Source organism: Benincasa hispida, chromosome 9 (assembly GCF_027475165.1).
Source record: "Benincasa hispida cultivar pf3 chromosome 9, pf3_genome.v1.1, whole genome shotgun sequence".
Lineage (NCBI taxonomy): Eukaryota > Viridiplantae > Streptophyta > Magnoliopsida > Cucurbitales > Cucurbitaceae > Benincasa > Benincasa hispida.
This window is the reverse complement of record NC_143486.1, coordinates 66023703-66038169: the sequence shown is the minus strand read 5'-3', so window position 1 is coordinate 66038169 and position 14467 is coordinate 66023703. Positions and strand designations below refer to the sequence as shown.

Genomic DNA, 14467 nt, shown 5'->3' with positions numbered 1-14467 from the left:
AACTTGACCTTAATCCTAAGCTAACTATGAACTTTTGTTTATTCGGGATAATCCTTAGACTTACATGGGTGAGGATTGGCTCAATAAGCCTCCCATTTTAGGGGTAAGATCGGAAAAATAGCGGGAGATATAAGGTGAAAAATAAAATTCACTCCCACCCACTTTTAGGGATAGTAGAGAGGTTGTTCCCTTAAGTGCTGACTCCGGGTCTTGAACAAGGGGCTCCACCCTCTCATTGGTCCAAGAGGAACTCGATTTAGTGATTGGATCACAAATCAATTGTTATTAGAGGATTAGTGGGACTTAAGGAACAAGAAATAATCTCGGGAGTAAAACAATTTATGACCCAACCATTATTACGAACAACCAGTGAAGGGTTGACTTACTCATCATGGTTATATCCAATGGACACATAATATATCTACAGTGAGGAGAGTGCAACTACAGGCTATAGTGGGCAGTTCTGTTAGTTAACGAATGCTGATTAACTAGGTTAAAGAGTTTGACTGATTAGTATCGGATCGTTGGAGCCCATGATCTGTAGATCCATCGGGTCTCCTTACTAATTCACTACGGACAAAATTGAAGAACTAGGTGAAGTGAGAATTTGAAATGTTCAATGGGCTTAAGAAAAAAAATTATTTTATATGAGATATAATTTACAAGTAAATAATTAATTAATTAGCTATTTTTTAGAGTATTCTTGAATATTAGCATGAATTTTTTTTTTTTTTAACTTGATTAATGTGATTAATCAAAGTTAGATATAAAATATAATTTAATATGTGATATTAATTTTTTTTAATATTTTATAAATTATGAAAATATTTTTTCATAAAAGATCGATTGATTTATTTTTTAAATTAGTTAGTAGAAAAATCCAATTGTTGGATTTTCCCATTAAGTGGACTTTGAAGTGACACTCCCAAAGCTTGACACCTAAAGATTACATGCTAGTGGATTTTAAGGTAGAAGACATGCAAAATAGGATTTTGCATGTAATTTGTCTTTAAATAGTTTGGTTTTTGAAATGTAAAAAAACTAATGCTTCTTTGACTTTCCACTTGACTCTTCCACCAAAATATCTTTACTCTCCACTTTTCTAGAGTGAAATTCTCTTTTGTTCACTAACAAAATGGTCCCATCACCATGTTCTTCAATTGAAGAACGAGGATTTACCATTGGTGGTATCGATCGAGCATAGAGAGGAAGATTGTGGTGGATTATACAAAGGTTATATTTTCTAACCCTTTATGTATGCTTATTCTTAGTTTTATGTAATAAGAACGTTATCGATCATTGCTTCTGTTGTACATGCTGTTCTTTATGTTCCCTCACCTTCATCTTCAAGTTCAGAGGCTTTTTCGATGCTCCCCCATCTACAAATTCAAAGGCTTCATTGATGCTCCCCCATCTTCAAGTTCAGAGGCTTCATCAATGCTCTTCCATCTACAAGTTCATAGGCTTTGTCGATGCTCCTCCATCTTCAAGTTAAGAGGTTTCATCAATGCTCCATCTTCATGCTCAAAGTTTGGAGGCTTTGCAATGTCATCTTCATGCTTAAAGTCGCGAAGTCAAGCTTAATGCGGAAGATTCCTCGGTGCTTTGTCAAACTCTAGTGCAGAGGATTCGCTGATGCTTCGTCAAGCTCAGATGTCGAAGATTCATTGATGCTTCATCAAAATAAAATGTGGAGGATTTGCCGATGCTTCGTCAAACTCAACTTCGAAGGATTTTTTGATACTTTGTCAAGCTCGAGTGCGAAGGTTTGACGATGCTTCTCCATCTTCAAGTTTAGAAGCTCCGTTGATGTTCCTCCATTTTTAAGTTTAGAGGTTTTGTCGATGCTCCTCCATCTTCAAGTTTAGAGGCTTGGTCGGTTTTTTTCCATCTTCAAGTTGGAGGCTTCACCACTTTCTCTTTGAAGTTTGATTTGGATGCTTCACTCCCTCTTCAAAATATTGGTGCAACTTCCTTCATTCTCCAAATTTTTGGTACAACTTTGCTTCCTCCCAAAAAAATGTTGGTGAGGCTTCGCTCCTTATCCAAAATACTGGTGTAGCTGCACGTCCTCCCCAAAATGTTGGTGTAGCTTCGATCCTTCTCATAAAATGTTGGTATGGCTCTACCTCATAAGCAAAATCAAGTTTAGTTTGCCTGGTTTTACCTCATACATGAGAACAACTCTAGTCCGCCTGGCTTCACCTCATATGCAATCTGGTCCACCCAACTCCACTCAAAAGCTTGATGGCATATTCTCTCCATCTTCAAAGCTTGATGGCATATTCGCTTCATCTTCAGAACTCGATAGCATATTTGCCTCATCTTCAAAGTCAGATCAAGAAGTGATGTAATAAGGTTATTTAGACCTTTCTTGGGCCATTCCTATGTTGATCAAATAGGGATTGTTAGACCTTTCCGGGATCATCCCTATGTTGATCATGAAGTTATATAATAGGGTTGTTTAGACCTTTTTGGGGGTCATCCCTATGTTGATCAAATAGGGGTTGTTAGACTTTTTCGGGGTCATCCCCTTGTTCATTGAGAAGTGGTGGTATAATAGGGTTATTTAGACCTTTTCGGGGTCATCCCTGTGTGTCAAGGAGACGGCCACGCAGTGAGCCATTGTTGCAAACAAACAAAAAGAAAATAATAGTGATAAAAAAACTCACCCTTTGCAAAAAAATACTGATGAGTTAGCATAAAAAAAAGGATTACTCCCTCGATTAAGTAGTTATAGCTCTTATAAACAAAAAGGGGGGGGGGGGGAAGGAAAGAAGGGGGCAAGTTAGTATATATAAAAAAAAAAGGAAGAAGAAAAACAAGAAGAAAAAGAGAAAGGAGAAAAAGAAAGAAACAAAAAGAAGGAAGAAACAAGAAGAGAAGAAGAAACGAAAGAGGAGAATAGATAAGCTGGTGGTTTCATCATGATCGTTTAATCAGATAAGCTGACCTAATTTGATATTACTATTTAGGTTAAAGTATAACAAAACCCAAAAATGGGCTGAATTTGCCCAAATGTCAAATTAAGCTCAATTCCAACTAATTAGGCTCAAAGACCAATCACATGGACCAACCAAGCCCAACTCCAATAAATCAGACCCAAAAACCAGGCCCATGGACCAACCAAGCCTAAGCCCATGAGACCCACCAGAGAACTCTATAAATAAGGGAGCCACTCGTCATTTGTGTGGTCAGCAATTCTACATTGTAGAGAGCCCAAAGAGAATTCCCCCAATAATTAGAAGACTCCTAGACTCATGAAGCTGACCACAATTGAAAACTAAAGTCCTTTGGAGATACAAAGATGTCTATTCGTACATATTAAACTCAATTTCTAACATTTTCAAATATATAAGAGCCCTATTAGATGCATAATTAATATCTTAGGAATTTATTAAACATAAAAGTCGAGAATTCATAGACCTATTAAACATTTTTTTTTTAAAGTTGGAAATTATATATAGACACAAACCTAGATGTTTTTATGGGTAAACTTTTAACTTTATATACATGTTAAAGTTAATTAAGGTTTATTCCAATTATATTTTTCTTTTATCTTTTTCATATCTAATTTTTCTTTTTCAATATTTTTTCTTGTCAACTTCTTTCCTTTGTTATGTCAATTGGTGTCTATTTATTTTTTATTTATATATATTTTGATCAAGCTAATTATTTAATAATAGTATACAAAATTATCATGGTATCAGAGCCTTAAGGTTTTGTCTTATTGAACTTTAGTTGTCACAGCTTTGTTTGATCTCTTTCTCCATTGATATCGATAGAGGCAAACCGTTGCCTGTTAACAAGAAAGCCTAGTGCATTTAGGTTATAGGTTTTAAACCACCTCTGCCTTTATCACTGATTCTGTTTCGTTTTCAAATATGCATTTATGGGTCTCTGTTTTTGTTTTCAAATCTTTCAGGGTCTCTATTCTGTTTTCAAATAAGAAGTTCATGAGTTCTATTTTAGATCTCTCTATAAGGATCTTTATTTCCAACCCAAAAGTTCTTTGTGTTTTAGTTCTTCGTAGATTCTACTTCCAGCTTATAAGTTATGTGGTTTAATTCTTCATGTGTTCTATCTCCAGCCCAGAATTCTCAATGTTTTAGTTCTTCGTGGGTTTCTGTTTCCAACTTAGATTTGTCATGATTTGATTCGAAAATTTTCTTCAATTTCTATCACTAGCTTCTGTTGGGTGTTTCATAAACTCAAGTTGGTTGATACTCTACCACCTTGAGTTTCAGGGAGGGGGTAAAGTTAATTAAGATTTATTTAAAATATAAATTTCTTGTATCTTTTTCTTATCTAAGTTTTTTTTACCGTGTTTCTTTTATTTGTTGTGTCCGTTCGTTTCTATTCATTCTTTATTTCTCTGTATTCTGATTAAATTAATTATTCAATAATAATATACAAAAATTTTCAACATGTTTGTGCCCCTTAACATGAAATTCTAAATCTGCCACGGGAAGGTTGTTCAAAGTTTTTTTTCTCTTCAACCAAAACCAACACAAGTGTTATTTTATTGGGTGACATAGTCAAGATATGAGCCACTTGTTGCAACTTCTACTGGCAAAAAGAGAACCTCTCGCATTCTTTTTTTCATGATCTGAATTGTAATTTATTTCTAACTGGTTCCTCCTTGAAGGAGTTTCTATAGAAAGAAGGAATGTATTTTAAACCCATTAGTGATGGAAGCGTTTGGATGATGTACCCAATTATCTTAATTTTTTAAGTTAATCGTTAATATACGACGTTTCATTGTAATGTTATTTTTTTTATTAATTAGTATTGATTTCTACTTGTGTCTTCTACAAATTTCAAATCCATTATTGAAGAGGAGTGTACAATATAATATTAAATTTATCTTTATCCATTAACTTAAGGTTTTGGATTAATGAATGATTTAAGAATTTGGTCTTAAGAGCAATAATTAATAATAGTACGCATGTATGAGACAAATGTTTGTGGAAGAAAGTCTTCTAACGATAGCAAAAGAACAAAATACAAATAATGAACTTTTGGTTTACATGAACCAGAGAAATGAGAAACATAATTATGATTGATTTTGCTATTTTTGGACCTTATTCTTTTTTCCCAAGAAAAGCTAAATAACAATTATAGATATTATTTCATTTCTTGACAAAAGAAACAACCAAATTGGTGTACTTAGTTCTATGGTTAGACAAGTAATGTTGAACAATGTTCCCATAACGCTCAAACAAAACATCCATAATATGGCCACCAAAATGAGACACCAACATGGTTTCAACCACTGCCCTTATTGTCTTTGCCACTCGTTGACCTCTCGATAGAATTTTGAGACCATTCTCAGCCTCGCCGGTGAACCCATCCCATTCCACCCCGAACTCTTCGAACCGATCTATGACGAACCAACCTTCCTTCTCTGTCTCTTTCTTCACTTCCTCCATGCATGGCGCATAATACGGTGCGTTAAATGAGTCTATTTTTTCCTCTTCAACCAAACCCTATAAACATAAAAATTAAACAGAATTATTTTTTTAGTGAATTAGTTTGTATTTCACTTCTATGTTTTAAAATATTACACTTTTAATCTTGAATTTTGCATTTAGTTTTTATATAAGTTTTAGTGAATGTTTGAGAATGGTTTTGATTTGGTTAAAATCATTTTTTCTCATATTCAAAATCAATATGAAATATGTTTTTGATCACTCAAAATTAATTTAGTATTTAATTTTACATTTTTTTTTATGAAACTTTCATATAATCAAAATTAGCTTTAAACGATTAAAAATATGTTTTAGAGTGTTGGAAATTTTTAAAAATATTTTTAATAATTCAAAATTCACTCACAAACATGCCCTTAAAATGTTACATTTTATACTTCGATTTATTGGGTGTGTCTCGGTTCCAAAATGTACACTTTTACTCTAATATTTTTTTTCTGAATATTCCTTTTCGGTTCTTGGATTAATTTAAAACATTTAAATTCATAGTGATTAAATTACTTTTCATTTTGTTAAGATATTAATAAAAAATTGAGGTTAAAAATATAAATAATGAAGTTTATTTAGATTAAATAGAAACTAAACTTAAAATCATATAAACTAAACAAAAAAAAACTACTTTTTAGGGTAGTTTTTTTTGGTGGTTGGATTAATTTAAAATGATTACATTAATGGTAATTAAATTACTTTTCATTAATTTTTTTAATATATCAGTAAAAGTTTAATGGTAAAACTGTAAAATATTGAAGTTTATTTGGATTAAATTGAAAAAAAATACTACTTTTTCTCGTAGTTTTTATTTTTATTTTTTTAAAAATATGTTTGTTATAGAACGGCGAAAGAATCTTTCAAAAGTTGATCAAAAGGGTTTTTTTTATTATTAATATTATAATAGTTTTCTTTAATTTTAGAGATGGAATTTCGAACGATAAAAAGAAAGAAAAAAAAAAAGATGAAAACTTTGGATACTAATTAAAATAAATAAAAAAAAATTAAAGAAAGAAATAAAATAAGATATAAACCTGAGAAAATAAAATAAGATATAAACCTGAGAAGCCAAGGAAGTTAAAGCCTGAGCTAAGAGCTCCCAGTGATAACAGCTATCTGCAGTTGTAGGATCCATCGATTTCCTCCCCATAAGAGATATAACCATACGCCCTCCACTAACCATTTCTTCAGATCGCGATTTTATGAACTTCCTAAAATCATTCCTAAACTGTGTAGTATAAGCCTCCAACACACTCCTCGGACTCGTCGAAGAAATATAAAGCTTCCCTTTATTCATCCTCCTTTTCCCTTCCCCTTCCAATCCTTCTGGAACCTTGGACAGCCAATGAAGGCTGGAAGAAGAATGCACAAAATTCAAGCTGCTTTTAGGAAACAACCTTCCATAGAAAGAACCCGGCACGCCGGAGATAAAACAAGGCCCGACTTCTCCTCCGTTTTCGGCCACGAGCCGGAGGTGGAAATCGGGCAGTGACCCGAATATGTAGTTGAAGTCGTTGCTGAAGAGGTCGTTCAAGAAAACCTGAACTTCGGGCAGCGGGTAGCCAAGGCGTTTGCATTTGGTGTAAAGAAGGTTGAGAGTGTCGGAGACTAGAAGCAATGTGTTGGGCCCAGATGAGCAGCCCAAATCCGCAATGGAAATGCTTTGAGGCGAATCGCTTGTATTATTGGAAGTGCTTATGATGGCCTCAACTGCTTCTTCAGTGATTCGCTTTGAATCGGATATTATTTTGCTTTGAAGAGATGAGTTTTGAGCGTAGCTCGTTTCCCCACCTCCTTTGTTCATGCAGAGGATTTGTGCGAATTCCATTTTTTATTTTTTATTTTTGCTCCCAAGATGAATTGGTTCGTGAAGAAAATGGAGGGGATTTATGAGGATATATATAGGCTTGAAGAGAAAGGAAACGTGAAACACAGATTCGAAATTATTATGTTGGTGTGTGTTGTGTGGATGAAAATTGGGCAATTGATAAGTGGCATCCGACCGGCACCGACGAACATAATTTTTGACACGGAAAACTTATTGTGGTTCTGATTTAGTTGTTTGCTTCAGAGTGGTCAGTTATTTACTTTCAAGGTTGGTCCACAAACTCTACCTATGTACCATCAAAATTATTCCATCACGTAATCGGAGTGACAGTTTTATATTGTTAGATATATATTAAAGAGATATAGTAAAATATATTAATTTATATTAAGGAACTATTATAGACTTATGGAGACTTGTTTAATATTTTTTTTAAATGTCTTGAATTTGTCATTGGACGATTTTTAAAATTTAAGAGGAGGTTTGTACTTTATTTTATCTATGTTTTTTCTTGAGATAAAGAAATAGATTCTCTCTAACCATGGACATAGATAATAACACTGTTAATGATTCGTGCAAATATATAAGTCGTTTTCTTTCGTTTGATTCTTTAATCCTTGTTTGTTTTTATCATAGTGTGGTTATTACGAGAATAGAGATATATTGTAGTGTCTAATTTGGATTCTAGCTTATTAGAAATAAGAATATGTCTCTCTGTTGGAGGTTTTTTGTTTGTCTGTTTTGTTTTCTATTCTCCGTCATTTTATGTGAATACCTGAAATTTGGAAGAAAAGACTAATACATCCATTTACCCTTAATTAAGATTGGAAAAAAAAAATTAACACCTATCTTTGTGCAATCCAGACAGATTGGTATAACTCAGTTGCCTAATAGCAGAACAATAAAAGTAGACTTCCATGACACATGGGTATATGCAAATTGAGGGAAGAGTGAAAAAAAAAAGAGTCATAAATGGAAAAAAAAATGTGCGTTTTTTTGTGGAAAAAGATGAAGGTTTTAGATTTTTGTTATTTTATGACAGCTTTAAATGTCCTCGATTTATGACATTTATCAAATTTCATTAATGAATTTTAATTATGCGGTTTTGTTTTTAAAAGAAAAATAAAGGGGAAAAATGGGGAAAAAAATCCTAAGCCTTATATTCTCTTTTCCTCCCTCTCCTTCATGCCTCCCCCCTTTCACGCCTCTCTCTTCCTCCCTCTTTGTGCAATGTTCGACGAGTGTGAGGGGAAGTGGCAGCATCCAGCAGCAGCAAAAAAGAAAGAGCTGCTCAAAGGTGGACTATGGCACCCCTTGAGCAGTCTCTCCATCCCTTTCCCTTTTCCGTTGTGCATTGGCAACAAATGTAAACGACAGTGGACTATGGCTTTGTTGGATAGATGGTGGTGGTAGATCTGAGTACTAGTGACGAGCACGAGACGCAAGGTAACTCGATCTGAGTTCATGACCACGAGGCAGTGGTGGATCTACAAAGAATAACATTACAAGAGGAAAAATAAAAACAGTTGACTTCAATCTTCTTATAACATTCATATTGCTCAAACTCTCTCCAATCACTAATAGACACCATATACGATTGAAAACAACCAAGATATCCTTAGCTCATCCCCCTCATCTCCTTAAATAATCCCTTTTGTAACTAATCAAATCTTTTCCTCAGGTCCCACACAATCATTCACAGCTCTTAACTAATTTTATTCCCCCTCAGCCATTTACATTTGATTTCCCACCCTTATTTGATTCTTTTCTCTTTTTACGTTTTCTCTCATATCTTTTAAGAATCAGAGGCCTATCACTATCCACCCCCCAAAAGACCACCTTGTCCTCAAGGTGAAATCTGGAAATTGTTCCTTGATTTGCAGTTTGTTTTTCCATGTTGCGTCTTCTCGAGCCATGTCACTCTATTGGATTAAGACTACAAAATCAATTGGGGATACGATCGTTGTACCGATCTTCCGTATGCCCAAAACAACCACTGGATGAGGGTGTAATTGTCCATTTTTTTGCCTAAGAGTAGTTATCCTTGGTAATAATGTGTCGATCGCCTTTCGTAGTTGAGACACATGAAACACTAGATGGATGCTGATATGTGTGGGAAGATCGAGCTTATATGCCACTGGACCAATTTTTTGAATGATTTGGAAAGGGCCTATGAAGCGAGGAGAGAGCTTCGGATGTTTATAGATGAACAAGAGGCTTTGGCGATATGGTTTGAGCTTGACATATATCCAATTAGATATTTTAAAGTTCTCCTCTTATCTTTTAGCATCTGCAAAAGACTTCATTCGTTGTTGTGTGGCTTCTAGCATGACCTTAATGTGTTTCAGCATCTTGTCTCTATCTTTTAATAGGGTATCCACTTCCCCCACTACAGCAGTCCCTGCTTTATATGATACTGATGGGGGTACAGGACGACCATATACCACTTCGTATGGTGATTTTTTGATCGTTGTGCAATAGGAAATATTGTAGTTGTATTTCGCCCATGCCAACCATTTGGACCACTTAGTTGGTTTTTCCACGGTAAAACAACGCAGGTATGCTTCTAGCACACGATTGACGACTTCTGTCTGACCATCGATTTGTGGGTGATATGATGTGCTTCATTTCAACTGGATCCCTATCAACTTGAATATCTCTTCCCAGAAAAGGTTCGTGACTACTTTATCTCTGTTTGACACGATGCTTCAGGGAACACCATGTAATCTCACTATTTCCTTAAGGAACACCTCTGCTACCATGGCTGTCGTGAAGGGATGACGGAGTGCAATAAAATGGGCGTATTTCAATAAATGATCAACTACTACCATGATGGAGTTGTGCCCTTCCGATTTTGGTAAACCATCAATGAAATCCGTGCTGATGTCATCCCAGATTAACTCCGGTATGGGCAAAGGATGTAACAATCCTGTTGGAGCTAAATACAAGTATTTGGCTTATTGGTAAACGGAGCAATCGCCTATAAATGCATGCACCCGAGCCTTCATTCCCTTCCAAAAAAACTCTTTCTTGAGGTGCTGATACATCTTGATCATTCCATTATGGCCTCCCACCGAATTATTATTGAATTCTTGGAGTAATAATGGAATTGTGGGTGATGACGAAGGTAATACTAATCTCTGTTTGTATAATAATAACTTCCCTTTCATAGAGTATCCTTGAAGTTGTGGGTTTCTAGCTTGGATAGTGTCCTGGATCCTCCGTAGCTCGTCGTTCATATCGACCTGGCTGCTAAAAACTACTGGATTAATACTATCCATGCTCAACAAGCCCAACTCCATTGGTGAGGGCATTCGGGACAACACATCAGCTATAGAGTTTTCTAGTCCCCTTTTGTATTCAATCTCGAAATCATACCCGATTAGTTTTGCTATCCACTTCTGATACTCACCAGCAATCACTCGTTGTTTTAATAAGAATCTAAGGCTTTTCTGATTCGTGCGCACTATAAATCGTCAGCCTAAAAGATACGGTCTCCACTTCTGAATAGCCAGGACAATAACGATTAACTCATGCTCATATACTGCTTTTTAAAAGATGTGTTAGTGGTAGAGCACGGCTGAAATAGTCCAATGGGCAACCTTCCTGCATTAAAATAGCACCTACGCCCAACTCTGATGCATCTGTCTCCACTACAAATGGTCGGTTGAAATCGAGCTGCCCTAAGATGGGAAGTTTTTTCATCACTTGCTTCAACGTATTGAAAGCTTTCTGGGTATCCTCATTCCAAATAAAGTTGTCCTTCTTGAGTTGTTGTTTGAGTGGAAATGCAATTGAACCATAGTTAGTTACAAATTTTTTATAGTACCCGGTCAGCCCGAGGAAACCTCTATAATGTTTAACTGAAGTGGTGCTGGCCATTGCACCATGGCCTTTATCTTGGAAGGATCAGTCGTTACCCCATCAGCTGAAATTACATGGCCCAAATATTTGATCTTTGAGGCTACGAACGTACATTTTTTAAAGTTGGCCACCAACTAATTCTCCATCAATACTTGCAGCACAAACGACAAGTGATGTATATGGTCATGAGCTGATGAAATATAAATTAATATATCATCAAAGAAAACCAATAAAAACTTGGGTAAACAAGGCTATAAAATACTATTCATTACCGATTAGAATTTCGATGAAGCATTTTGTAGTCCGAACGACATAACCAAGAACTCGTAGTGACCCTCATGCAATTTGTAGTTCGAACGACATGACCAAGAGCATTTTGTGGACATCCTTAGGTGTTATCCGTAATGATACTTTAGATCTATCTTGGAAAAAACCATGGCTTCTGCTAATTCGTCAAGTAACTCATCAACAATTGGAATTGGAAAATTATCCGACACTGTCACCTGATTAAGTGCTCTATAATCGACACAAAACCTCCAGCTCTCGTCTTTTTTCTTTACCAATAAAACTGGGCTGGAAAACGGGTTGGTACTCAGCTGAATGACCTCTGCTATTAACATCTCCTCAACAAGTCGCTCAACTTCATCTTTCTAAAACTGAGGGTATTGATATGGTCAAACATTTACCGGTTCTGCCCCTAGTTTCAGTTAAATCGAATGGTCGTGGCGCCGTGCCGGTGGGAGTCCTTTGATGGGTTGGAACATTGATTGATATTTTTGTAGAACCGCTTGTAATTCGGGGTGGACATCATCTTGTTCTATTTCATGGACTTCTTCCACTGTTTGGGCCTTAATCGTGTTTAATTCCACCAGTATGCCTTGGCCTTCCTCTTTTACAAACTTCAACATGGACTTAAAGGAAGTTTGTGACTTCATCAGACTTCTATATCCCTTAAGGTGCACCTTTCAATCGCTAATTTAGAAGACCATGTCAAACGTATTCCAATCGCACACGACTCGTCCCAATTCATCAACCGTTGGACACCCAAAACTACATCAGCGCTGCCAAAAGGTAAAGGGAAAAAATTGTTAATGATGGTGAGAACTATTGTTCGAACGAAATTTCTTGTGCCTAACATGATGCCATAGCTCGTCGTAGGTGATCGCGGCAGCTTGAGTACTGTTACCAACTCCTCATCTATGAAATTGTGCGATGCCCCACTATCGATTAAAACCACCACGTATTTGTTTCCAATAATACACTTCACCTTGATAGTCCGTGGGAAATCTATTTCGACTAGCGAGTTTAGTGATAGCTTTGTAACTTCTTTGGACGGGTCCATCACCAGTGTCTCCAAGGTTGCCAGTGGGGCTAATTCACTCTTCTCCTCCTTCGTTTCTGCCACTAATTCCTCTTCCTCTTCGTCATGGTGAACTAATAAGTTTAGTTCCTTCTTTTTACAACAATGGCTCGGAGTATACCTTTCATCACATCGATAATATAAGCCTTTATCCCTCCGGCTTTGCATTTCGCTATCGAACAGACATTTGAAGGCGCCAACAGTGAATGACTTCTATTCACATCTTTCAAACTCATGGAGTTGGAGGAAACAACTGCATTTCGACTCGGGTTAAGAGAGATGGTTCGAGTCGTTGGGTTGTTGGGGCTTGCTTGATTCGAGGTGGAGTTGGTACCCGATGTGGTAGTGAACCCAATGGTCTTAGATGGACTTGGGCTTCTCCCTCCCTATTTCTTCCAACGGGCTTCTTCTGTATCTTCTATTAGTTGGGTCATCCTCATATTTTTCTTGATCCCTACAGTTTTGAACATTCTCATTTCCACTTGAATATCTTCCTTAAGCCCACTTACAAATTTTCTTTCCAACGTTTCATCCGAAAGGTCAGAGGTCCTAATACCTGCTCGAAATGGCGCCGATAAACCCTCACCATTCCCTCCTTTTTTAAGGTAAGGAATTGAGCTCGTCGATCTTCCTCTTTCGCTGGTAATAAGCGGAGTAATAACTGCTCCTTGAACTTGGCCCAGGTATCCATCGGTGTCTGCTTTTCCTCCCACCGTTGCCATACGAATGCCTCTCCTTCCAGACACAGGATTTCCGCCTCGATCTTGTCCTTCTCTGACAAAAAATTAACAACAAAGTACCGTTCGACCCGATGAAACCACCCGATAGGATCGTCACCCACTTCGCCCTTGAAGATTGAGATGTCTAGCTTTCTCAACCTCATGTTGAACAGAGGTACGCCCCTTTTTTCCTTCTTCAGTTGGCTCCCCCTTCTCACACTCTCCTCAACCATCGGTTGCTTACCTTTATCCGTCACTGTTCGTTCAGATGAGCCAGAGTTCACATCCTTGCCTGAGCCTCCCCCGTTTTTTTTACCATGCTTCTAATGCGTGCAATATCTTTTGCTCCATTGTTTCCCCTAAAGCTTCTAGTCTTACTGCCATGGATTGCTCTATTACTTGCTGTATTTCAACAAATCTTTGATCCATCCTAGTTTGCGTTCCAACCTGTAACAAGGTCAGTTATTTCTCGAGAGCCGACATTCTAGCTTCCATTTTCTTCACCATTCCCAAGGAATGATGACTCTGATATCAAAATGATAAAACTCAGATTATATATTCACTCTTTTGGAAAAATTTTCCAAGGAAGCCGATACTTCCCCTTTCTATAAGCTCATTGAGCATTTACAAAATACAGCCAAGATATCCTTAGCTCATCCTCCTCAGCTCCTTAAATAATCCTTTTTGTAACTAACTGAATCTTTTCCTCAAGGCCCACACAATCACTTAAAACTCCTATCTAATTTTATTCTCATATTCCTCACCTATTTACATTTGATTCCCCACCTTTATTTGATTCTTTTCTATTTGTACGTTTCCTCTCATACTTCTTAAGAATTAGGGGCCTATAATGTTATTCTTTGCGGAAGTGGAGAGATGTTGAAACTCAATCGAAAGGTGGTATTATATATTAACTAATTTTTTTTTGGTATCATCCATATTTTGTACATGAAGAATAAAAAAGAACTGCTCGAAGAAGAAGGAAAGTGGTCAATCAATTCACAATGCTATATAAGGGAATTCTCCAATTCAAATGGTAATGATATTTTCCATAGAAAGTGTTATTGATTTGCCTTATATGGCTTGTTGCTAAAGATGAGATATTCAAACTGAATGCAATTTATTTCTCGTTGACTTCGTATTTGCTTTATATGCATAATGTATATTGCTGTATTTTTCCACGAATCCTTATGGAACTGTCGGACTAGGATTACATTTAGAA

General features: G+C 36.4%; 1 protein-coding gene across 1 annotated transcript; it reads right to left on the bottom strand.

The window, feature by feature from the left end:
• Positions 1–4964: 4964 nt before the first annotated feature.
• LOC120085027 (putative jasmonic acid carboxyl methyltransferase 2) lies at positions 4965–7895 on the bottom strand. The gene is made up of 2 exons (XM_039040847.2): positions 6538–7895; positions 4965–5489 (listed from the first exon to the last, which is right to left on the bottom strand). The coding sequence occupies exons 1-2, from the start codon at positions 7303–7305 to the stop codon at positions 5133–5135; spliced, it is 1125 nt and encodes a 374-aa protein (XP_038896775.1). The 5' UTR covers positions 7306–7895; the 3' UTR covers positions 4965–5132.
• Positions 7896–14467: the final 6572 nt, after the last annotated feature.

Bases quoted from the DNA above. Each gene is read 5' to 3' on its own strand.
- LOC120085027 (XM_039040847.2), bottom strand. From the start codon at position 7,305: ATGGAATTCGCACAAATCCTCTGCATGAACAAAGGAGGTGGGGAAACG. The intron at 5,490-6,537 runs GTTTATATCTTA...TTATGTTTATAG, and splicing joins TAACTTCCTTGGCTTCTCAG to GGTTTGGTTGAAGAGGAAAA.